This window comes from Molossus molossus, unplaced genomic scaffold (genome assembly GCF_014108415.1).
Source record: "Molossus molossus isolate mMolMol1 unplaced genomic scaffold, mMolMol1.p scaffold_m16_p_17, whole genome shotgun sequence".
Classification (NCBI taxonomy): Eukaryota; Metazoa; Chordata; class Mammalia; order Chiroptera; family Molossidae; genus Molossus; species Molossus molossus.
This window is the reverse complement of record NW_023425352.1, coordinates 49,246,192-49,272,740: the sequence shown is the minus strand read 5'-3', so window position 1 is coordinate 49,272,740 and position 26,549 is coordinate 49,246,192. Positions and strand designations below refer to the sequence as shown.

Here is a 26,549-nt window from a genome sequence, read left to right as displayed (position 1 = left end):
GGGTAAGTACTATAAAGAAAAGTAAAAAAGGCAAGGGAGATAAAGGAATGGGGCTGATGGGGTGAGCAGCCATTTTATACAGCATGGTCAGCTGAGCCAACATCTGAAGGAAGTACTCTGAGTACCTGGGGTAAAAGGGTTCTTGGTAGAAAGAACGCAAGTACCAAGGCCCTGAGGTGGAAGTGCTGCAAGGAATAGCAGCAGGGAAGCTACTACGGCTGTAGCAAAGGGAAATGGGGGGAAAGTAGAAGCAAATGAGGTCAGAGAAGGGAGGGAGGAATAGAGAGCATGTCAGGCACACTAGCCATGGTAAGAATTTTCCGCTTTATTTTAAGAGAAATAAGAAGTTATTTCGAGCAGAAGAGTGATATTATGTGACTTATTTTATGAAAGATTACTTTAACTGCTGTGTAGAAAATAGACGGAGGCAAAGACAGGGGGATCAGTTGAGAAGATACTACAATAACCCAGCCAAGAAAGAGTCATGGCTTTGACCAGAGCAGTGGCAGTGGAGGTTGTGACAAGAGGTCTGATTTTGAGTGTATTCTAAAGGTAGAGCCAGTGAAGTTTGATAATGCATTCAAAGTGATATGTGAGAGAAAGAGAAGAGTCAAGGATAACTCCAAGTGTACAGAAAACTGATGAAATATTTCCTGACTCTCCACACAGAACCAACCAGTCTCACCTCTGTATTTCTATTCATCACATTGTGTTGAAATGACTTGTTTATATATCTGTTTCCTTATTAGACTCTGAGCTCAAGGGCACAGCCTGAGTCTTGTTGATGAATGATGAAGTTTTTATTATCCCTGGAGGTGGGGGAGAAAGTAAGGATTAGAGGGTAATATTCATTGTAGGGAAGTCAGGAAGGCAGTCAAGTGGAGAACACCAGCTGGGGAGCCTGGCAAGTCTGGGTTTGAATCATGGCTCCATCACTTGAAGTTTTGGGACTTTGGGCAAGTTACATTTACCCGCTTCAGTCGTAGAGTCTGTAAAATCTGAATAATTGTAATAATTATATATACCTCATATAGTTGTTATAGGGGTGGGGGGGGGGGGAAGAAACCCTGTACTCATTAACAGTCACTTCCCATTTTCTCCTGCCCAGCCCCTGGTAAACAAAAATCTGCTTATTGTCTCTACAAATTTGTCTAGTCTGAGTATTTCATATAGATGGAATAATACAATATGTGGCCTTTTGTGATGGACTTATTTCATTAAGCATAATGTTTTTAAGGCTTATCCATGTTGTAGCATATATTAGTACTTCATTTCTTTTTTAAACTTTAAAAAAATATTTTTTTCTTTATGGATTTTAGAGAGAAAGAAAGGGAGAGGGAGAGAGACATAGAAATATTGATGAGAGAGAACACTGATTGGCTGCCTCCTGCATGTTCCCCACTGGGGATTTGGCCAACAACCTGCGCATGTGCCCTGACTGAGAATTGAACTGTAGACTTTTTTATTTTTTTAATTTTTTAATTTATTTTTATTTTTATTTTTTTATCCTCACCCGAGGACATTTTTGCATTTTTTTTTGTACAGACAGAGCGGGAGGGAGAGAGAGGAAGAGAGAGAGAGAGAGAAACATCGATGTGAAGGGACACATCGAGTGGCTGCCACCGCACGACCAACCAGGGCCGGGGACAAACTGCAACCGAAGTATGTGCCCTTAGCGGGAACCGAACCTGGGTCTCTCCGGACCGCAGGCCGACGCTCTAACCGCTGAGCCAAACCGGCCAGGGCTGAACTGTTGACTTTTTAGTGCATGGGTCGACACTCAACCACTGGACCACACTGGACGGGCAGTACTTCATATCTTTTTATGGCTGAATGATAGGGTCGACACTCAACCACTGGACCACACTGGACGGGCAGTACTTCATATCTTTTTATGGCTGAATGATAATTCCATTATATGGATATATCACATTTTTCTTATCCATTTAACTGTTGATGGACATTTTTGAATTTTGAGTTGTTTTTGCTTTTTGGCTAGTATGAATAATGCTGCTATGAACACCAGTATACAAGTTTTTGTGTGGACATACTTTTTTAATTTTATTGAGTTTATATAGTTATCTCTTGGTATATATGGAGGATTGGTTCTAGAGCCCCTATGCATACCAAAAGTCCATTATGTAAAATGATAGTATTTGCATGTAAACGAATTATATTATGATTCATAATACCTAATACAATGTAAATACTATGTAAATAGCTGTTTTACTTTATTGTTTAGGGAATAAGGACAAGAAAAAAAGTGTATACATGTTCAGTACAGATGCAACTATTGTAGACTTAACTACATAGTACATGACAGCAATGATGGAACTTTTCCCCCTGAATATATATTGAACCATGTTGGTTTAATCTATGGATGCTGAACCTGGGATATATAGGGTAGAAATTCTTGGGCCATATTGTAACTAGGTTTAACATTTGAGGAACTGTCAAACATTTTTTCAAAGTAGCTACACTGTTTTACAGTTTCTCCTCTGATGTATGAGGCTTCCAATTTCTCCACATCCTCATTAACACTTGTATTTATCCTTTTATTTTAGCCTTTCAAGCAGGTGTGAAGTAGTATCTCACTGTGGTTTTGATTAGGTAGTCACCTAATGACTAATGATGTTGACCAGTTTCTCATGTGCTTATTGGACATTTGTATATCTTCTTTGGAGAAATATCTGTTCAAATCATTTACTAATTTTTTTTTTATCCTCACCTGATGACATTTTTGCATTTATCTTCAGATAGAGTGGGAGGGAGAAAGGGAGGAAGAGAGAGAGAGAAACATTGACACGAGAAAGACACATCGACTGGTTGTCACCCACACAACCCCAACCAGGGCTGGGGACAAACTGCATCCAAGGTACATCCCTAGTGGGAACTGAACCTGGGACTCTCTGGTCCGCAGACTGATGTTCTAACTGCTGAGCCAAACTGGCCAGGGCTCATTCGCTAATTTTTAAATTAGATTAATACAGTCAGCCCTCATTGTGGTCAATCAGTTCCAGACTTTACCGCGATAAATGAATTTCCGCGAAGTAGGATTCTTTCTTTATACAGTCGTCCCTTGACACTTCACGCTTCGACTTTCACAATAGAGTGAAGCTGCGAAAGTCAAAGCATGAAGTGGCAAGGGACAAACGTAGTCTTCTCATTGAATTATAAGAATTCTTTATAAATTTTAGATACAAATCACTCATCAGATTTTATGATTTATAAATTTCTTCTTCCATTCCATAGCTTGTTTTTTCACTTTATTAAAGTGTCCTTTGAAGCAAAAATTTTAATTTTGATGAAGTACAGTTTTCTATTTTTCTTTTTTATTGCTTGTGCTGTGCTTTTGGTGTCATATTTAGGAACTGTTACCTAATCCAAGGTTACAAAGATTTACTCCGATATTTGTTTTTCAGAGTTTTATAGTTCTAGCTTTTGCATTTAGATCTATGATCCATTTTGAGTTAATATTTGCATATGGTGTGAGGTAGGGATCTAACTCCATTTTTTTTTTTTTTTTGTCCTCATCCGAGGACATTTTTCTATATTTTGTTCAGATAAAGTGGGAGGGAGAGAGAGAGAGAGAAACATCGACGTGAAAGGGACACATGGAGTGGTCGCCACTCACATGACCCAACCAGGGCCGGGAACAAACTGCAGCTGAGGTATGTGCCCTTAGCAGGAACCAAACACGGGTCTCTCCAGACTGCAGGTCGACGCTCTAACCGCTGAGCCAAACTGGCCAGGGCTAACTCCATTCTTTTATATGTGGATATTAGTTGTCCCAGCACCGTTTGTTTAAAAGACTATTTTTTTCCTAATTGAATTGTCTTAATACTCTTGTAGAAATCCAGTTAACTGTAAATGTGAGGGTTAGCTCTGGACTCTCAATATATTTCATTTATTCATGTTTATCCTTATGCCAGTACCATATTGTTTTTATTACTAGAGCTTTGTAGAAAGTTTTAAATAGGGAAATGTGATTTTTTTCCCAACTTTGTTCTTATCTTTCAAAATTGTTTTGATTATTCTGAGTCCCTTGTATTTGCATATGGATTTTAGTATCAGCTTGTCAATTTCTGCAAAAAAAAAAAAAAAAAAAGGGCAGCTGGGTCCTGGCCGGTTTGGCTCAGGGGTTGGAGCATCAGCCTGCGGATCAGAGAGTCCTGAGTTTGGTTCCCGTTAGGGGCACATACCAAAAAAAAGAAAGGCAGCTGGGATATTGATAGAGATTGTGTCGAATTTGTAGATCAGTTTGGGGAGTATTATCATCTTTGCAATATCAGGTCTTCTGATTCATGAACATGGATGTCTTTCCATTTATTTAGAGATTTAATTTCTTTCAACAGTGTTTTATAGTTTTCAGAGTATAATTCTTGTACTTCTTAAAAAAAATTTTTTTTTAATCCTCACCCAAGGGTACTTTTCTATTTATCTTCAGATAGAGTGGGAGGGAGAGAGAGGGAGAGAAAGGGAGAGAGAGAGGAACATTGACATAAGAGGGACACATCAACTGCTTTCCTCCCACATGACTCCTACCAGGGCCAGGGATGAACCGCAACCAAGGTATGTGCCCTTGGCCCGAATCGAATCTGCAACTCATTGGTCCACAGGCTGACGCTCTTATTGCTGAGCCAAAATGGCCAGGGCTCTTGTACTTCTTTTGTTAGTATTTTCCCACATATTTTATTCTTTCTGATGCTACTGCAAATGGAATTGTTTTTTTAATTTTGTTTTTCATATTGATCATTGCTAATGTATAGAAACAATCGACTGTTTGTATACTGATCATCTTTCCTGCTCTATAAAAAGTTTAACTTCACTGAGGAGCAGAAGTGACATTGGAAGTATTTCCATTAGGTCCATGAAAGGTTTCTGTTGTATGCAATCTGGTCAAGTAGATCAATGACAAAGCTACCAATGATCAGCTATCTACCATGTTATTTCTTGTGTTTAAAATCTCCCCATAGCTTCCCATTGCTCTTAAAACAAAAAACAGACCAGAATCCTTAGCATGACTTCTAAGGTCCTGGATACTGGGTCCTTCTCTACTCTATAGCCTCATCCCTTATTATTCTTTTCCTGGCCCTGTGTCTGCCAGCCACATTGACATTCTCTACTTCCTCTAAATTACCATGCCTTAGGTGTTTTTATTTATAATGTTCCTCTAGCTTGGTCAGAACCTTCCCTGACAACTACTACTAGAAAAAGCAGTTTTCTTCCTACTAGACAACACTGTAATTTTTTCAATGTTTATAAATGTCTATCCCACTGAATAGATCATGTCTGTTGTTCACACCTGTGTCACCAGCACCTGGAACAGCACCTGGCACATTACTGAAACTCAGTGAAGGGAATGAGCCAGGTACTTTACATACATAATCTCACTTGTCCTTATGATATACTTTACAAATGAGGAAACTAAGTTTGAGGAGGTGAACTGGCCCAAGGTCACACAATTAGTAAGTAGCAGGACATATTCCAGTAAGATCCGTATGATCGTTTGGGAGTTTAACTGCTCTAAGAGAGAGGTGCTCATCTTTTGTTTTGTTTTGTTTTTCAGTGGAGACTTTTCAGAAACTGCAGAAGGCAAAGGAGATTCTGACTAATGAAGAGAGCCGAGCCCGCTATGACCACTGGCGAAGGAGCCAGATGTCAATGCCATTCCAGCAATGGGAAGCTTTGAATGACTCCGTGAAAACAGTAGGTTTTTCTCTGGGTTGAAGTGAATTTATGAAGCTCAGGCTGCCCATGGATTAGACTTACATAGTAGCTTAAAGAATCAATAAGGGAGTAGGAGGGAGAAGGCCAAGAAGGTGGTAGAATCTGGCTAGAACTCTGTCAGTGTCCACAAAATCCTGTGAGGGGAAATTCAGTGGATCAGTGCCAGAACCAATGACTGTCTTGTGAGTCTCTTTGGCTGTTTGATTCATTATATACACTCCCCATTATCATTTACTGATTTATACATTCTGATAACTGTGCTTCTCAAGATGCTCATATAATACTGCTGAATTTTGAACATTTGCAAATTGATCTCCTTCATCTTTTTAGTTCACATCAGCCTGTTCTTTTCTTAATCCATAAAAATATAGGGTCTGATTAATCAAAGAAAGCTATAAATTATTTGTAAATTATTTTTGTTATAAATTCTGATGAAAGAATTATTGGGTAGATGTAGAGGGACTTTAAACCATTGTATTATTTCTTCATGCCATTAAAAAATCTAAATATCAAAATAATCACTATATTTTCTGTGTTATATGTTTATTTTGTTTTTACATTGACTTTTATATATTATAGAGAAAATGTAATTTTAAAGGTTTCTACATTATTAGGCATGACTTATTAGCCAGCTTTTTTTCTACAGGGACACTTTTCTATGACATGAAACACAGAATACAGAAGTTACCTTATAGGCAAATCTTCAGGGACACTTGTTAGAATTAGTCTACAAAGTGATTCATATCTTTTATTTATTTAAAAAAAATTTTTTTAAATTAATTTTTACAGAGAGAGGAAGGGAGAGGGAGAGAGAGAGAGAGAAACATCAATGAGAGAAAACATCGATTGGCTGCCTCCTGCATGTATCCCACTGGGGATTTGACCCACAATCTGTGCATGTGCCCCGACCAGGAATCAAACCAGTGACCTCTTGTCAACCATTGAGCCACACCAGCAGGGCTTATTAATTTCTTCATTAAAGTTGATTTTAGAGAGAGGGAGATACACACACACACACACACACACACACACAGGAACACCGATGTGAGAGAGAAACATGAATTGGCTGCCTCCTGCATGTGCCCTGATGGGGGATTGAACCTGAAGCCTGGGTATGTGCCTTTTGGTGTACAGGGTGATGCTCCAACCAACTGAGCCACATCAGCCAGGGCTGATTTACATCTTAAAAAAACTTTTTTTCTTTATTGATATGAAAGAGAGAGAGAGAGAGAGAGAGAGAGAGAGAGAAACATCAATGAGAGAGAACATCATTTGACTGTCTCCTGCATGACCCCCACTGGGTATCAAGGCCCACAATCTGGGCATGTGCCCTGACTGGGAATCAAACTGGCAACCTCTTGGTGCATGCCATGCTCAACCACTGAGCCACACCGGCCAGGCTAAATTTCCTTCTTTTTTTTTTTTTTATCCTCACCCGAGGATATTTTTCCATTTTTTTGTACAGATAGAGTGGGAGGGAGAGAGAGGAAGGAGAGAGAGAGAAACATCGACGTGAAGGGACACATCGAGTGACTGCCACCCGCATGACCAACCAGGGCCGGGGACAAACTGCAACCGAAGTACGTGCCCTTAGCGGGAACCGAACCTGGGTCTCTCCGGACCGCAGGCCGACGCTCTAACCGCTGAGCCAAACTGGCCAGGGCTAAATTTCCTTCTTAATAGTTTTATTTTAAGAGGACTTGAGCAAATGGTTTTTCCATTGATAAAAGATCTGTAATAGTAAGAGAGGGTCTCTGAAGTAATTGGGAAGAACAATGCAAAACTCTCAAACTATATAGTTAAAGCTACTCTACATAAAATGTAAATAACTTTCTTCATCTCATTTTGGAATGAGGGTGTATTCATATGATTTCTTTAAATGGGTTAATTATTTATGAAGGATCATTGAATACACAGGGTGGGGCAAAACTTGGTTTACAGTTGTTTATATGGAAAATAATACAATAATTAGTAAATAATAATACAAGATTGTTTTGCATACCCACAACTGTAAACCTACTTTTGCCACACCCCATTATGGCCAAAATAATGAGAGAGAATATTTTTGTATTGATTTTTTTTTTTTTTTTTTTCGGAGAGAGAGAAGAAGGGAGAGAGAACTAGAAACACTGATGTGAGAGAGAAACATCGATTGGCTGCCTCTTGCATGCCCCCTACTGGGGATCGAGCCTGCAACCCAGGCATGTGCCCTGACTGGGAATCAAACCAGTATCTCTCAGTCTATGGAAGGACGCTCAATCCACTGAGTCACACTGGCCAGGCTAGAGAGCATATTTTTAAAATAGTGACTTCACATACTCAAAAGTAAGATTTTTTTCTTTTTACATTGTGTAAACCCATAATTCATTGTTGGTACTGACTAAATAAACATTGTCCTAACACTCCTGCATAACCATGTTTCCATTCTGACACACTGTAAATGCAACTAAACTAGTGACCCTTGCTATTCTAATGCCTTTTTATGTATAGTTCATTTTTCTTGATGATCCACTGAACTCTGTTACTTAATTTTAACCACTAATATCAAGTTAGCTATGGATTAAAAGAAAAAAAATCTTCTCTAGATCCCTGCTCTAGGTTATATTGCCAATGTCTTTAAAGACTGATTTCTTGCCTCCAAACACATCATTTCTGCTTTATATTTATCTTAGGGGCTATATCATTCGTCTTGTCAGCAAAATTAAAATAGTGTGCCAGGCTAGCATTTGGTTTTGGATTTATGCTTATTATGGTACAAAAATGATGAGATGCATATCTTTCTGCTTTAAAGTAGCAGTGCTATTTTTTCTTGCACAGTCTTCTTTATTTGGGCCAAACTTTTTTGCTTTGGACTTGCTTTTATTTCTCTTCCTCAGTAGACTTTGGATCCCACATGCCAAGTTTCATGTGTTTTGTTTTATACCTCATTTGTTCAACTTTCTGTAAATTTCCTTTCATCCCTTTCTGTTCTTATCCTCAAAGTGACTTCTGCATGTGAAAGCCTCACCTCTCTCTGTAACAGTTTAATTGTTGCTTTCTGTATTTGTGCATTTTATTTGTTCATCTTTTCACATTTACTGCTCCATATATTAAAAATAACAATTGTCATACCTAGTATTGTTCATCACTTAATAGATTGTGGTCTTTCCTTTTGTAGGTAAACATCACCGTTAGGGTGTTTGGGTTAGGTATATATATGGCATATGCCATTCTGACAATAAAGTGGTTTATAGCGTAGGGTTTGGGTATTAGGTGACATTTATTTAAAACACATCTGCATTTCGCTTGCACTACACATTTATAGAGTATTAAATCTCATAAAATCCTTATCTTTCCATCATCAACCCTGTGTTTCTGCTTTTTATTTAAGCAGTATAATCTCTCTTGAAGGAAAAGCATTGGTAGGGAGCAACATTAGTCCCAGTACCTTCAAGGCAGGACAAATTACAATGCATGTTTGCAGCATCACATACAGGTTTGTATCGCAGGAATCTCCTTTGGGATAATTCCTCAAATGACACATTTCTAATCCAAGAATGATGAAACTGTAACTGATATATTTTCCCCCATGCCAAGTGCCTACCCCTTCACTAGCTATTTTTCTTTTCCTTTTTAGAAGGTCCACCTGATAGTTTAATTTGTAAAAATACATATATTTTTAATTTTGTTTTTCTTTATTTTATTTTTATTATTATTATTTTTTTATCCTCACCCAAGGACATTTTTCCATTTTTCACTCAGATAGAGCGGGAAGGAGAGAGAGGAAGAGAGAGAAACATCGATGTGAAAGGGACACATCGAGTGGCCGCCACCCACACGACCCAACCAGGGCCGGGGACAAACTGCAGCCAAGGTACATGCCCTTAGCGGGAACCGAACCCGGGTCTCTGTGGACCGCAGGCTGACGCTCTAACCGCTGAGCCAAACCAGCCAGGGCAATTTTGTTTTTCTTTTATTGATTTTTAGAGAGAGAGGAAGGAAGAGGGAGAGAGAGATAGAAACATCGATGAGAGAGAACATCGATTGGCTGCCTCCTGCATGTCCCCCACTGGGGATCAGCCCACAGCCTGGGCATGTGCCCTGACCGGGAATCGAACTGTTGACCTCTTGGTGCATGGATCAACGCTCAGCCACTGAACCATACTGGCCAGGCTGTAAAAATATTTTAAGAATTCATTGAGGTCAGTGAATATGTTGGAAATTTAAATTTAGATATGTGGTATTGGTTTAAAAAAGGGGATATGGGACTTCCATAACCAGGGCCTTTGGGATCTTGGGATAACTTGAAAACACATGCCTTTCTAACTCAAAGAATCTTAGGGAAATTCATCATGGTCATGCTAAATGGTTTTCCCCAAGGGATTCAGGGTATGAATGGCTCTCCCTCTGTTCCAAAATATATGGCAGAATGCCATATATTTAGGATGGCCGTGGGAAAGTGATTGCAGTAAAGTCACACCCAAAATAAAGTGCTGAGCCTGGCTGGTGTGGCTCAGTGGATTGAGCGTCCTCCTATGGACTGAGATGTCCTGGTTTGATTCCTGATTAGGACACATGCCCTGTTTGTGGGCTCCATCCCCAGTAGGGGGCGTGCAGGAGGTGGCCGATCAATGATTCTATCTCACATTGATGTTTCTATCTCTCTCTAAAAAAAGAAAAATTTCATAAAAACATATTTTTAAAAAAGTGCTGAGAAAAACTCTCATATGCTGTTAAAACTGTCTCATGCCATATAAATTGCTATATATTTTATAAAGAGTTAATAGATACACATTATTGATGAATTAGTTGTTTGACAAATTGATTATTTCTGGGAGGGTTTGTTGGGACTACCAGTTGCCCTCACGTGGACCTATTTGTCTACTGTTTCTGGCTGGACAAAGTGTCCTTGGGATGAATCCAGTTGGCTATAGACTATCAGGGAAACTTCCTATTATGTCTCTATAGCCACAGTTTCCCTGGCCACATGGAGACTGTGCAGTTCAAGGTCTTCTGGGCTTTTTCAGAGACAGTTTGTCCTAATTGGATGTTATCCAAAAGCAGGTGAGAAATCACCCAGGCAAGAAGAAAAAATGTACTCATGGAGAGCCAGGATAAAAATTACCCATCAATTTTGATTAGTTATTTGGCTGATCCACGGCTCATCTGAGTACATTGGTTTTTTTTTTTTTCTATTTGTCTCAGTGTTTACTGGCATGTAGACACAATGTTTTTACATTCCAGTGTTGACCAAGGTACAACATTTAAGAAAATGGCTTCCTAGATAAAAAAAAGAAACAGACAAGCATTAAGGAAAGCTGGTAAACAAGTTAATTGAGAAGGTAGAACAACAACATTCCGATTTCACAGAGCAGGACAGTGGCCTTTGACCCCAGGCTGGGTGTCTGTTTAGTGTTAGTTCACTCGGTGCACACAGTGCTTTTCTGTCTGGGGCAGTTCATGTAACTGTCCAGACTCTTCCCTCCCTAGTATTCCTCTTTGAGATATCAACTCCTATCATTTGATATTTTTATTGATGCTCCTTCTGTTGAACTGAGTCACTCCACAATAATTTGCTTGATGTTAAATATTGTTGTGCCCAACAAATACCCTAGTGGAGCTGAGAAATACACTGTGAACACGGAAATACACTTGTGTCCCAGCAAACCAGGCTGCTTAGCATCACCTTTATGTTAGTTCTTTGATTGAACTACACAGCATAAGAGGTACCTGTATAGGTTAGATACAGTTTGAATTTTTCCCTTGGGTATTTCATTAATTGGGATGGGCAGATATGAGGGCTGATAATAAAATACTTTATTCTGATTTACTCATAAAGGGGATGATGCATAAGATCACTATCTCAGAATATCTTTTCACGGGGGGCTTTGAAAGCATTTACTGTAGGTGAGTCATTAGTCCTCACCACTCATCTTTCATATACTGTAGGCACTTTTATTTCAAGAGAGAAGTACTGAGGCACACAATTAATATATTACCATTGTAATTAACTAATTGTTAATAACAGGAAAGGAGCAAAGGGAAGGCCAGACATCATAGATATGTTCCCTGTAAAACACTGGAGGAGGGAACCATATAGAGAAGATACTTGCCTGTCAATCACACCTGGGAACAAAGGCCATAATGGGTATGTCCACTGCCAGCTCTGGAAGATTTGGGATACTTAATCCCCTGAACAAAGAAGTTCACTCTCGCCCTGGCCGGTTTGGCTCAGCGGTTGGAGCGTCGGCCTGCGGTACAGAGAGACCCGGGTTCGGTTCCCGCTAAGGGCACATACCTCGGTTGCAGTTTGTCCCCGGCCCTGGTTGGTCGTGCGGGTGGCAGCCACTCGATGTGTCCCTTCACATCGATGTTTCTCTCTCTCTCTCCCCCCCCACTCTATCTGAACAAAAAATGGAAAAATGTCCTCGGGTGAGGATTAAAAAAAAAAAAAAAAAAAGAAGTTCACTCTCTTGGTTCCTCTTGGCATGCTTGGCTTATGGCTTACACTTGGCTTCCTGGCATTCTCCTGTGTGGCCCACAGGCTTGTAGATCCCCACACATAATATAGAGTAATGGACTGCAACTAGCCTGATGCTGTACAGGACCCTGCTCCAACATGGAACGGAAATTCTGGACACTGGCCCTGATTTTAGCCCTACTGGAACCCCAACTACATGTCTTCTATTGTTACCCAAGAGTCAAATTCCTCTGTCACTCGTTGGAGTGGGGTTCTTGGGGCACAGCAAGAATAAGCATATTCAGAGGCCTCCACGGGAGGATGAAATGTGGTAGAAGGCTTTATTTGCATGGAGTTACATTCCTTGGGTTGTGAAGTCCTATGTTCCTCAAGTCAGTCCTGAAAGAGGAGTAGCTGAGACTTTAACAGAGCTAGAAGCAGGAACAGTGTCCAAAGTTTCCATTCCATGATGAAACTGGGTCTATCAGGCTAGATTCAGTCCATTAGGCCATTGTGTGGAGTCCATATGGCTGTGAGCCACGTGGGCAAATGCAGGGCATGGGAGCCTTGCAAGCCAGGAGTCTGGCACAGGCAGCAAAGGAGAGAGGAACAGAGCCAACAGAGTGAACTTCCTTTGTTCAGGAGCTTATGTATTCAGGTTTTGCACCCTTGTAGTAGCTACGCCTATTCTGGCTAATTACCTGTTCCTAGGAGTGACTGACTCAGGCCTTACTGGGCATTTCGTCTAAACTGCCTTTGTCCAGTCCCTTCCCCCATCAATTATTGGGAAACAGACTTGGAGAGTGTTAATTTCAGCTTTCTGGCAAAGCTGTATAAATGACATGCCTATATTATTTAGTCTCCTCTTCACTCCTTTCCTGTTGAATAATAACCGGATTATTGTAACAGTATCACTGTGACTAGACTAAGGGAAATGAGGCTTTGGAATGCAGGGATCTAATTCCACACAAATAAAAATACTCATTCTCCTGTGCAAATCTCAGAAAATTCTTTTTCTCGGGATATCTTAAGTCCACTTCCAGCAGCACCCTGTGGGGAAGAGGACCCCCACTTTGTCCAGTAACAAATATATCATGCACAGGCCAGCTGTGCTGCTTGCAGCACACATTTTCAGCTCTCTGGGCTCTGAATTCTTGATTTTCTTACTCTTTTTATTTTTCTTTTATTAAAAAATTAATTTATTTTGTTACAGATGTTTCTCCTTTTTCCCCCATTAACACCCTCTTCCTGATCCTGCCCCCACCCCCTTAGCATTGTTGTCTATGTCCATGGTTACACATACATGCATATAAGTTCTGTGGTTTATCTCTTCCCTACCCCCCGTCCCTATCTTCTGAGGTTTGTCAGTTCATACCCTACTTCTATGTCTCTGGGTCTATTTTGTTCATCAGCTTGTTTTATTCATTATATTTCACAAATTAAGTGAGATCATGTGATATTTGTCTTTCTCTGATTGGCTTGTTTTGCTTAGGATAATACTCTCCAGGTCCCTCCATGTCATCTCAAAGGATAAAAGATCTTTCTTTCTTACAGCTGTATAGTACTCCATTCTGTATATGTACCACAGCTTTTTTATCCACTCATCTATTGATGGATACTTGGGCTGTTTCCAAATCTTAGCTATTGTAAATAGTGCTGCTATGAACATGGGGGTACCTATATTCTTTCTGATTGGTGTTTCAGGCTTCTTAGGGTATATTCCTAGAAGTGGGACCACTGGGTCAAATGGCAGTTCAATTTTTAATTTTTTGAGGAAACACCATATTTTTTTCCATAATGGCTGCACCAATCTGCATTCCCACCAGCAGTGTACTAGAGTCCCCTTTTCTCCATATCCTCACCAGCACTTGTTGTTTGATGATTTGTTGATGGCAGCCATTCTGACAGGGGTGAGGTGATACCTTATAGTTGTTTTAATTTGCATCTCTCTGATGACTAGTGACATTGAGCATGGGATTATGCTCAACCAACTGTGCCACACCAGCTAGGGCTAGTTGAAATATTCCTGACACAGAAAACTCATTCTGTATTCATTTATTTGTCCTCCCTTTCATACACCCATATATCCAATTTTAAACATTTTACTAGGAAATACATATACAGGACACAAAATAGAAAAGGTATAAAAGGGTCTGTGCGGAAAAGGAACTTTGTCTCTTATCTTTGTTCTTCAGTCCTTTTCCAACAAATGCTTCCATTTTGAAGACCCATTTTTTATTTCCCCCTTACTCTAGATCCCACCATACATAGCCAGAATTATGGTGGCAAAATCACATAAACTTTAACTGAACTCAGGTTTGGCTGCCTGTCACAATGAAAGCCAAACTTGTGAGATGGGTGCTGGTGAAAAGGAAAGAGGTTTATTCAAGTGCTGGCATCTTGAGAAGATGGGGGACTCCTGTCTTCAAACACCCATCTTAATACCTCAGTGTAGGCAGAGGTTTTTATAAAGATGGAGTAGGAAAGCAGAACAAAGAGATCTGGGGGAGGGGCTATGGATTTGCTGTCTCTCCCAGGAGTAAAGGGATGGGAAACTGAAAGGGAATGGGAACATGCATGCAGCTATTCCTGACAAGTGGAAGCATAGGAAAGGGAAGGGGAGCGGAAGAGAAGTACAAATATGCCACTTCTCAAGCGTCCTCCCTTTGTTTCAGTGCTGTCTCTCTGCAAACAGGAATTTGAAGATTTATTAAGGACATCTACAGGTCTTCACAGCTAGTGCCAGTTAGTCCTTCTTCCCTGGAACAGGCAGCTCTAAGCTGTAAAAAAGGCTAGATAAAAAGTGAAAACACAGCACTTTATTTACATACTCTTAAGAAAACAGAGAGTTGCCCTGGCTAGTTTGGCTCAGCGGTTAGAGCGTCAGCCTGCAATCCAGAGAGACCCGGGTTCAGTTCCTGCTAAGGGCGCGTACCTCGGTTGCAGTTTTTTCCCGGCCCTCGTTGGTCATGTGGGTGGCAGCCACTCAGTGTGTCCCTTTCACATTGATGTTTGTCTCTCTCTCTTCCTCTCTCTCCCTCCCACTCTGTCTGAACAAAAAAAATGAAAAATGTCCTTGAGTGAGGATAAAAAAAGAAAAAAAAAAAGGAAAACAGAGAGTTGGCTGTAGCCTTGAGAGAATGCAGAATACATAAACTTTATCGTTTAATTGAAATGTTAAATTGTTACAAATATCACTGGGCAGTGCCCTGGCTGGTTTTCCCAGTGGTTAGAGCATTATCCTGTGGACTTAAGGGTTATGGGTTTGATTTCTGGTTAAGGGCATGTATCTGGGTTGCAGGTTTGATCCCCAGCTGTGGTAGGGGTTTTGTGGGAAGCAACCAATTGATGTGTCTCTTTCACATCGATGTTTCTCTCTCTCTCCTTCCCTTCCACTCTCTCTAAAATTCAATTGAAAAATATCCTCGGGTGAGGATTAACAACAACAAAAATCACTGGGCAAAAGACCTCCACCAGCATATTCCACACAATTTTATGATGTCAGATTTATGTGGACAGTTTTCAGGGGTTTTGGATCTTGTGTATGTCTGAAAATATAGAAGTTATATCAGAAATCAAAGGGCAATACTCAACACTGTTTATTTATTATTGCTGATTTTTAAAAAAATTTAAATTAAAAAATATAACTAACACACTTTGTTTTTTTTAAAAAAAATTAATATAGTACAATAGGATATGTAATGAAAGTGAGCTCATCCTTATTCCAAACCCCAGTTCTACTTTCCTCTCTCAGAAAGCCACCATCACAGTTTTTTGTGTTTCCTTCCAGAAACTTTCAATATAGTATACATGTACACATTCACATTATTCTTTAAAAAATAAATGGAAAGAGTTTTAGAAAGTTCTTGTTATTTGAGGATAACTGGACTTGGAAAAATTCAGATAAAGTGAATTCACTTAAAGTTAGCACAAATATTTCATAGTAAACATGGATTAAATTGCTTCGTGCCATGCATTTTCTTATAGAGAAGATGTATAATCCAGAACTCTAATATATTTTTATTGCCAGAATTCTAATGCCAACTCTACATTGATTGTGGCTTAATGGAAGGTCACAATAGTAGTTACAGTAGTTACAGTAGTAGTAGGTTTAATCCCTGGCATGACTCAAGACACACAGCCTCATTGTTTTTTGGTGGTAAAATACACATAACATAAAATTCACTATTTTAACCATTTTATTTTATTATTTTCATTTAAAAAGTTTTTTTCTGCCCTGGCCGGTTTGGCTCAGCAGTTAGAGCGTCGACCTGCGGTCCGCAGAGACCCGGGTTCGGTTCCTGCTAAGGGCACGTACTTCGGTTGCAGTTTGTCCTCGGCCCTGGTTGGTCGTGCGGGTGGCAGCCACTCGATGTGTCCCTTTCACATCGATGTTTCTCTCTCTCTCTCTCTTCCTCTCTCTCCCTCCCACTCTATCTGTACAAAAAATGGCAAAATGTCCTCGGGTGAGGATTAAAAAAAAAAAAAAAAAAGAAAAGTAAATGAAAAATAACAATAAATATGCTTTAAAAAAAAAAGTTTTTTTCTATTTATTTTTAGATAGAGGGGGGGAGAGAGAGGGAGAGAGTGAGAGAGAGAAACATCCATGTGAGAGAGACACATCGACTGGTTGCCTCTTGTACGACCCCGACCAGGGTTGGGGATGAACCACAGCTGAGGTACAGGCCTTTGACTGGAATCGAACTTGTGATTCTTTTGTCTGCAGGCTGATGCTCTAATTGCTGAGCCAAACCGGCCAGGGCTTGATTGTTTTATTATTAAAATTATTTTTTACTTATTAATTTGAGAGAGAGGATGGGAGTGGAGAGAGAGAGAGAGAGAGAGAGAGAGAGAGAGAGAGAGAGATCCATTTGTAGTTTCACTCATTTATGCATTCATTGGTTGATTTCTTTATGTGCCCTGACTGGAGATTGAACCTGCAACCTAACTAACTGAGCTCCTCTGTCAGGGCTTATTTAAACCATTTTAAAGTGTAAAATTCAGTGGCATTACGTACATTCACAGTGTTGTTTACCCATCATCACTATCTAATTCCAGAACTTTTTCATTACCCTAAAAGGAAATCCCATACCCATCAGCAATCATTTCCTATTCCCCTCTCCCCCAGCTCCTGGTAACCACGACTCTGCTTTCTATCTATATGGGTTTGTCTATTCCGGATATTCCATATAAGTGGAATCATACATATGTGGCTTTTGTGTCTGTCTTCTTTTATTTAGCATAATGTTTTCAGAGTTTTCTACATTGTAGTACTTCATTTTTTTTTTTTTAAATCCTCACCCGAGGACATTTTTCCATTTTTTGTTCAGATAGAGTGGGAGGAAGAGAGAGAGAGAGAGAGAGAGAGAGAGAGAGAGAGAGAGAGAGAGAGAGAGAGAGAGAGAAGAAATCGATGTGAAAGGACACATTGAGTGGTTGCCACCTGCATGACCCAACCTGGGCGGGGGACAAAGTTCAACCGAGGTACGTGCCTTAGCGGGAACCGAATCCGGGTCTCTCTGGACTGCAGGCTGACACTCTAACCGCTGAGCCAAACGGGCCAGGGCTGTAATACTTCATTTTTTTATGGTCAAATAATATCCCACTGTATGGATATACCACATTTTATTTATTTATTTATTTGTTTATTTATTTATTTATTAGTTGATGGACTTTTGGATTGTTTTTACCCTTTGGCTTTTGTGAATGAACATTTATGTGTAAGTTTTTCTTTGAACATCTGTTTCAGTTCTTTGGGGTATATATCTAGGAATGGAATTGCTGGGTCCATATGGTAATTCTAGGTTTAACTTTTTGAGGAAACATCTAATTCTTTGAACCTCTCTGATGCTGGTCCCTTTGCTCTGTACTGTAGTATGGATTTCTCCTTATATCATTAGTCTTTCAAATCAGGGAAGATTAATTAAAATCTGGATTAATTGATTAATATCTGGTTATTAGTCAAGTTTAAGATTCTCATAATTAGCATTATAATAGTAGGTCAGGTATTACTACATATTAAACCTTAAATATAGAAAACTATACAATATTGATTTTATATGTGTGCTCTTGTTAATGTAGTCAATGCACTGGGCTGTCAGAGGTAAAAAAGATCTGATGCTGGAAGAAACTGAGCAGACTCATACCAACAAGGTTGAAAATGAGGAATGGAAGGAACCAAGAGAAATAAAGAAAGAGGAGCTGGGTTCAACCACAGAGGAAATGGAGCAACAAGAATCTGAGTCCCTGGAGAAGTCATTCTCCCCACAGAATCCAGATTCTTCAAGTAAGTCATATCATATAGCTTTGCAGACAGAGGGTCTGAGTGTTGCCAAATTTAAGGATTGGTTTGAGACCTTAAAGGATACTTAGCATTGACACAGAAATTAAAGAAGATTTAAAATAATTTAAATGATTAAAATAATTAAAAATAAATTAAATTAAAGAAGATACATTCTTTAATACATTTCTGGTAAAGGAAACTTTGAGATATTTCTGGGAGTGTCTTCTTCACTGAAATAATGCTAGCTAACACTGGCGTGTTTACTATGTGCAGGAATGTTTTCACAGCATTCATTTTACATCTATTATCTCATTTAACACTAATTTTACACATACTAATTTATTTAATCCTCACTACAAGTTTGTTCTCATTTTACAGATGAGAAAACAGAAGCCCAGGGAGGATGAGTAATTTTCTCAAGGCCATACAGCTTGTATGTGGCAGGGCAGGGGTCTGAACTAAGGCAGTTTGGCTTCAGTCTGTTTCTAAGGCACTTCACAATCTTAAAAAATGCCTTATCTGTAAGTAGCTCTGTAGACATTCTAAATCATTTATAGATCCACTGAACCAGGGTGTTAGGAGGTTGAACTCCTAGCTTCCAAGCTACAGATTCTAACTCTACTACTTATTATCTGTATTACTTGGTAAAAGTTACTTAACTTCTCTAGACTTCAGTTTCCTAATCTTCAAAATAGAGATCATAATGGTACCTTCTCACAGACTTACCATAAGGATTAAATGAAGAGATCCATGCAAAATGCTTAGCACAGTGATTTGCCTATAGCAGGCCTTGGGTAAATATGAACTATTATTATCATTTCTTTGTCTATGTAGCCATCCTACTGTGTGTCTTGTATAGATAGGCATGTTATATACACACACCGTAACTGTCCTTCAGTATCTTATTTGTTTTTCAGTGCTGTGATGAAACATTCCATTAGATTTTAGCCTTTAAACAGAACGTTCCTGATTATCCTTGGACTCTTATTTAATAAAAGAAGATAATTCTATAGTTTGTTGTGAATTATAGTCTTTCTAGAAATAGTCACTTTGAATCTCTTTGGGAAGAACTTTTAAATGCTCACTACGTGCTGGGAATAAAGATTCTTAGAGTTTGATTCAGGTGTCTCTGCTGGTTACCCAAAGGATCCTTTTGTAGTCTGTACATTGCCTGCATCAGCCTCACAACTAGAAATGGGTATAGTAAACTGATCAAAGCAGAAGACTGAATGTCTGAAAAAGAGTGGTTTAAGGAAACACAGACATACAAACACCCACTCACATACACAAAGGCAAACATGCAGATGTTTCTCCATTCAGCCTTGAAATGTTCAGATCCATCCCTCCCTAATCCCTGGGGACCCCATGACTTTCTGTTCTGGATTCAGGCTTAAGCTGAGTTCACCAGATCTGGGGGGTGTTGGACACGTCAGAGACTCAGGCCTGATGCAGAGGCCCTACTTGAATCCCTCTCATAAGAGTCTTTGAAAATTTCTTTCTCTTTCTCTATTGATTTTAGCGAGAGAGGAAAGAAGAGGGAGAGCAAGATAGAAACATGGGTGAGAGAGAACATCTATTGGCTGCTTCCTGCATGCCCCACACTGGGGATTTGGCCCACAACCTGGGCATGTGACCAGGAATTGAACCGGTGACCTCTTGGTGCATGGGTCGATGCTCACCCACTGAGCCACACTGGCCGGGCGAAAATGTCTTTGTTTTAAAAAGTTATTTACATATGTTAAAAACCTCCAAATAATGAGCTTGTCATTAAAAATTCAAAGAATTATGTATAAACAATGACTTAGTGTCTACACAGTCTCCCACCCTTCTCTGCTTCTACTTTCTGAAGTAACCAGTGCAGATGCCTGGGTACACTGTTCCATATACTAATACAAGCATATATTAAGAACAGTATATGTTCACTTATGAGGGCTTTAAAAATACATAACAGCCATATACCAAGCACATTCCTCTATGTTACACAGTAGCTAAGAGCGCACTTGCTAGAATCAGATCCCATCTGTTCCACCAATGAGTTGTGTGACCTTGGGCAACTGAGTGTGTGGACAAAAAAAGGGTTCTATGGAAAGTAATCTCATACGGTGATCTGATCATAAATTTCTAACTGGGAAGGCCATGGTGGGTAGTCCCAACCCAGGCAGATAATTTCTTTAGTAAAAGGCTTACCTTTGCCTTAATCAAACCCTGGCCATTGCTTCTGTGCCTCTAGGTTAACACACCTTTAAAATGCCTCTTTTTAGAGTCCACCCAAACTCTGACCACCCTCAAGAGAGCACATATTCTTAACTTGTGATCTGATCCCTACCTTTGTGTAATCTTCCTTATATTCCCTCCTTAATCACAAACACATAAAAGAAACTACAAACTGTCTTTCTGGGAAGCATTTTTCTGTCTATTGAGATCTTGCTTCCAGGCATATCGTTTGTTTAACTCAAATAATAAAAAATTTGATATGTTTTCATTGATTTTTTTAGAGAGAGGAAGGGAGATAGAAACATCAATGTGAGAGAGACATCAATTGGCTGCCTCCTGCACGCCCTCTACTGGGGATCTAGCCTGAAACCTGGGCATGTGCCCCAACCAGGAATTGAACCGGGACCTCTCAGTCTCTGGGACGATGCTCAACCCACTGAGCCACACCAGCTGGACTCAAATAATACATTTTAATAAAAATTCTCTACAGGTTTGGGTATTTTTATGTTAACAACAGTTAACCTCTCTGGGTTTTCTTATCTGTATATAATGGTTAAAATATTAGTTTACTTAGAAAGGGTAAATCTTTGGTATGAATTATCAGTATTTTACAGTAACTGATTAACTTAAGCAGACTTTGAAGAGTAAATAAGTTATATGTAAAATGTTTAGATCAGGCACATAGTTTTATTTCGTGTCAGATTTTATTATTATAGGACTTCTCCGTAGACCAGTACATTTAGAATTAACTCATTGTTTCTGACAGCTGATAAATATTCCACTGTACAGATATATCATAATTTACTCAGAATAAATCGTGATGTCTGTTTATGGCCCTCCCATTATAGAATGTATTCTCTTACTGTGGTCGAGGAATGCAGTGGAGGGGGCGAGAGGAGGGAGGATCATTGTTCTGAGAAGCGGTTTATTGGAGAATAAGAATTATGAATTTGCCAAGGGTTGCATTTATCAGTATTTTCTTAATGTTGTTTAAGAGATTATTGGCTCTTCTGAGTAGTGCCTTACAGTTGGAGTTTGATATACCAAAGTGCAATTGCATGATTATTTATTTCATTTGACTGTAGTGTAAATTTTTATAACATCAGCTATTAAGAAATATTATTCATGTCAGCTTTACCAAGCCCCGAGAGGATGCTCACATAACTTTTCAGCATATTTGTTAATTTCCTCAAGCAATGCTTAATATTTACTTTGGAGTTTGCCTTTTGATGCCTCCTCTGTGATGAGCAACCATCAAATAGTCCCCATCATCTTCTGACTTCATTGCAACCAGTAAAATATGGATCAGGGCATCTGAAAACCGGTGTGCAAGACAATGTCACTTTTACTGTCTTTCTACTTAAATATGCAATAAATATGGCTTTTGATAAATACAATTTTAGAATCAAATAGTTTTCTGTAACATCTTGGAATAAAAACAAGCAAAAAATCAAATATAGTGCAGTCATGGCCTTTGGGCATCTGCCTTCCCAGGCTTTGTCTACCCTGTGGCTTCTAGCAGAGGGTTTCCTCAGGCAGAGGAGCCTTCCTGGCAGTGGATGAGGTGTGAGAGAACATGTCAAGCAAAAGGAGGAAAACGCAGCTTGTAATCTTACTACCTAGAGAACATATCTATTGTTGATCTTTTGGTATATTTTTATTAATTAATTAATTAATTTATTTATTATTTTCCTTTATTGACTTTAGAGAGGAAGGGAGAGGGAGAGAGAGAAACATAAGTAAGAGAGAACATCGATTGACCACCTCCTACATGCCACCCACTGGGGATTTGGCCCACAACCTGGGCATGTGCCCTGACTGGGAATCGAACCAGTGACCTCTTGGTGCATGGGTTGATGCCCCACTGAGCCACACTAGTCGGGCTGGTATATTTTTATATGTTAGTATGCCTAAAACTAAAAGAACCCTACTATACATACTTTGTGTGTGTTTCAATTATAGGTTGTCAGAATTTCCTGTTTGCTTTTTCTTCAAATGGAAATTCTTTAGATTTGTTTGCTATGATAATTCTGAAGAAAGTGCAGGTAGACCCTGTTTTTCTGAGATAACCACTGTCAACAATTCTGTGTCTATTTTTCCTGACTAGATATTTAGATAATATTTTAAATATCAATGGAAGCATATTTTATTTATTATTCAGTAACCTACTTTTTCATTAGCAATATTATAAACAACAACAAAATGACAAAAGGCATACTTGTCCATTGCAGAAAAGTAAGAAAATACAGATGAACAAAAAATGAAAATTGCATGTATTCCAACTACCCAGAGATAACAATTGTTAACATTTAGGGGTAATTCCTTGTAGACTTAAAATTTTTTTTACATAAATACTCATGTAAATATGACATTTAAAAACGAGATTATACTGTCTAAACTGCTTTCTGACTACCTGTCATTAAGTAATATGTTATGAGCATTTTTCTGTGACTGTATTAAAAAATTGTTAATGACTATATCAAAGTCTTTTAACCAGCTTTCTATTGCTGAAGACTTAGAATGTTTTCTGATTTTTAAAAACATTTATAAAAGCTATCATGATAAACATTATATAGTTAAAACCCTTGAGAGTATACAGGATTATTTCCTTAAGAGAAATTTCTAGATGTAGAATTATTGGGTTAAAGGTTTTTGCATTTTAATGAGTTTGATAAATATTGCAAGTTGCCTACCAGAAGAGTTTTGCTAATTTACACTTTCTCTAGTAGGGAAGGAAAATGACCTTTTAATCTAATTTTCAACAAAGTTGTTTATTAGACTAAGAAAAATAAATCTTACTATCATGGAATAAATTACTTGTATTTTCAGAGATCCTTTACCATTGACCTTTTATTTTTGGCAGCTGTTTGAAAGTTATTTCCAATTTCTTTGCAGGTGAATTGTCAAAATTCCCACCACTGGAGGCATCTATAAATATCCTTTTATTAAGTTTAAGCATGTGAGATCCTCTCATCCATATAAACTAAGTTCTTTTAATAAGAATTCAAAACTCTGCTTAAGTTAATCAGTTTCTGTAAGATATTAATAATTCATACCAAAGACTTAACCTTACATTTCACTTATTGCACTGAAATCTTCTCAGGAAGCTATTCCACTGTTACAAGTTGGCTTCTTTGTTGCTTTAAAAATCTTCTCTCCTTTAAAGGTTTTTCGGATGTGAACAGCTCGCATGTTCGTTTCCGCTGGTCTGGGGATGCTCCTTCAGAACTCCTGAGGAAATTCAGAAACTATGAAATATGAAATGTTCCTGTTCCGTGGGAGAAAGAGCGAGTGAGCAAGACCATTCCCTGTGCTGCCAACGTGCAGTCTTTCTTCAGATCTTTGAAATGTTATGTTTATATGTCATGTTTGTGAATCTCTGAGTACCGATTGATTCCCCTTCACCCTGAACCCCTTCTCACGATGTGTTTTTCAAATGAGAAAAATTTCAGAAGACAAGTTTCTTTTAATATTTGAATAAATTAAGGCCTTTAGATCCAGAGTGGATTGTATTATGTTTGATTTCCTGTTAATGTTATTTATAGAAATCCATTTTTAAAATTGATCTCTGTATTTAAGTATTTCATTGATATGTGATGATCTCTATTAGTACTGGATGTATAAGAAATGTTTTCTGACTCTGGACTTAAAATGAAATGTGAAATTACTTGTCTAAACCCCATAGAATGAATTAAATAATTTCCCCAAAGCTCATAATGAATGTATAGTTCAACTATATTTTGAAAATAATTTGATTAGATATTTCTACTTTAATTTTAACAATCATAAGTTTAAAAGGTTACTATTTATTTGAGGAAATATGTTCCTACCAGATTTCTTTTGTGTTTTTTTTTTTTTAATTTTTATTAATTTATTTTTGTTACAGATGTTCCCCCCCCCCCACCAGACACCATCCTCCCCATTCCACCCCCTCACCGCCCGAGCATTGACGTCTATGTCCATGGTTACACCTACGTGCATATAAGTTCTTTGGTTTATCTCATCCATCACCCCCGCCCTTCTCCTCTGAGGTTTGTCAGTCTGAACTGTACTCCTTTCTATGTCTCTGGGTCTATTTTATTCATTATATTCCACAAATAAGTGAGATCATGTGGTATTTATCTTTCTCTGATTGGCTTATTTCGCTTAGCATAATGCTCTCCAGATCCCTCCATGTCGTCTCAAAGGATAAGAGATCTTTCTTACAGCTGCATAGTATTCCATTGTGTTTATGTCCAGATTTCTTTTGTTATATAGCAAGTGATCAGAAATTTATTTTCTTACAGTTTAAAGGCTAGAAGTCCAAGATCAAAATGTCTGCAGATTTGGTTTCTTCTGAGGCCTCTCACCTCTCTCTCTCTCTCTAAAATCAATAAATTAAAAAATTCATACATAAATTTTTGGGGAACACAATTAAGTTCATAAAATAGGTGAAAACTTAAAAACAAAAACAAATACAATCCTGTATTGGTTCTCTTAGTTTTATTGGAATTTTTATTGTTTTGTCAAATCTGAATGGATAATTATTTCTATCAATATTTTACCACTTCAGTAAATTGTGACTTGGCATTCTTTTTTTTTAATTTATTTTTTATCCTCACCCGAGGACATTTTTTCATTTTTTGTTCAGAGAGAGAGGAAGAGAGAAAGAGAGAGAAACATCAACATGAAAGAGACACATCGAGTGGTTGCCACCCGCACGACCCAACCAGGGCTGGGGACAAACTGCAACCAAGATACATGCCCTTAGCAGGAACCAAACCCTGGTTTCTCTGGACCCCAGTCCGACACTCCAACCGCTGAGTCAAACCGGCTAGGGCTGACTTGGCATTCTTACCATATCTGCAAATTTTACTTTAGAAATAGAAAGTAAATGCAAAAAAAATACAGCATGTTAAATTAATAAAATGAGGTTTTGGACCACAGTTGTTTGTCATAATGCCTGCTTGGCCTAGCACTTAAAAAAAACAAAACAAAACAAAACCCTAGATTGAATAAATGAATTTTTAAATCTAAGAATTGGAGTTTTAATTTTTTTCTCTTTTACCCCCAAGATTGTCTGATTCACAGCACTGATGACTTTATTTATTTTTGTTCACCTGAGGATATTTTTTCCATTGATTTTTAAAGAGAGTGGAAGTGGAGGGGGGAGGGGAACATTGATGTGTCTCTAAGAGAGATACATTGATTGGTTGCCTCCTGCAGGCACCCCAACCTGGGATGGAGATCAAACCCGAAACCCAAGTATGTGCTCTTGACCAGGAATCGAACTAGTGGCTCTTCAGTGTGCGGGCAGATGCTCTAACCACTGAGCAACACTGGCCAGGGCAGCACTGACAACTTTTAATGACTTGTCAGTGGGAGAAACACTCCCACTCTCATGACCCACTCTGCTTTTGTTACAGATGGATTTCCCAATTATTGACATGAGTAAAGACCATCGTTCATTTACTTTTCTCTCCCATGAGGCCTGAATGAAGCCTCCAAATAAGAAATGAGAAAGAGCTCTACTTGAATGAAGATTTATGATGAGTCAGGCTTGTGCTAAGCACTTTATATACTTGATCTCGTATAACTAAGTGGGAGACTTTTTATTCTTCAACACTTGAATATTCTCCTGAACTCAAAGTTTAAAAAGGACTGTGCTCTGCTAATACAGTTTTTCTCTTTGAATGGAAAATAAAGGGAAAACTGGATGACTTTTCTTCAATAATTTAGTTGAATTCCCTAGTGTGTTTAGTACAGTTGCAATTGTACATATGTGTAATTGCACATTTTGAAAGCCATTTATTTTTGGACTTTGGCTCAACTTCATGGCAGAACAAACCAATTATAAAAAGATAATTTTAGATTACGTTTATTAAGCCCTTCAGTCAGCTCTAA

The 26,549-nt window shown here is 38.6% G+C and overlaps 1 protein-coding gene across 4 annotated transcripts in view; it reads left to right on the top strand.

Moving 5' to 3' along the window:
- Window positions 1-24,367, top strand: part of DNAJC12 (DnaJ heat shock protein family (Hsp40) member C12) — a 49,325-nt gene extending 24,958 nt beyond the window's left edge. For all 4 annotated transcript variants that reach the window (XM_036265547.1, XM_036265548.1, XM_036265550.1 and 1 more), the window contains 3 exons: window positions 5,570-5,709; window positions 18,251-18,455; window positions 23,833-24,367. In XM_036265547.1, the coding sequence (XP_036121440.1) occupies window positions 5,570-5,709; window positions 18,251-18,455; window positions 23,833-23,927 (440 nt within the window). In that variant the 3' untranslated portion in view covers window positions 23,928-24,367. The remainder of the gene's footprint in view (window positions 1-5,569; window positions 5,710-18,250; window positions 18,456-23,832) is intronic.
- The last annotated feature ends 2,182 nt before the right edge of the window (window positions 24,368-26,549 follow it).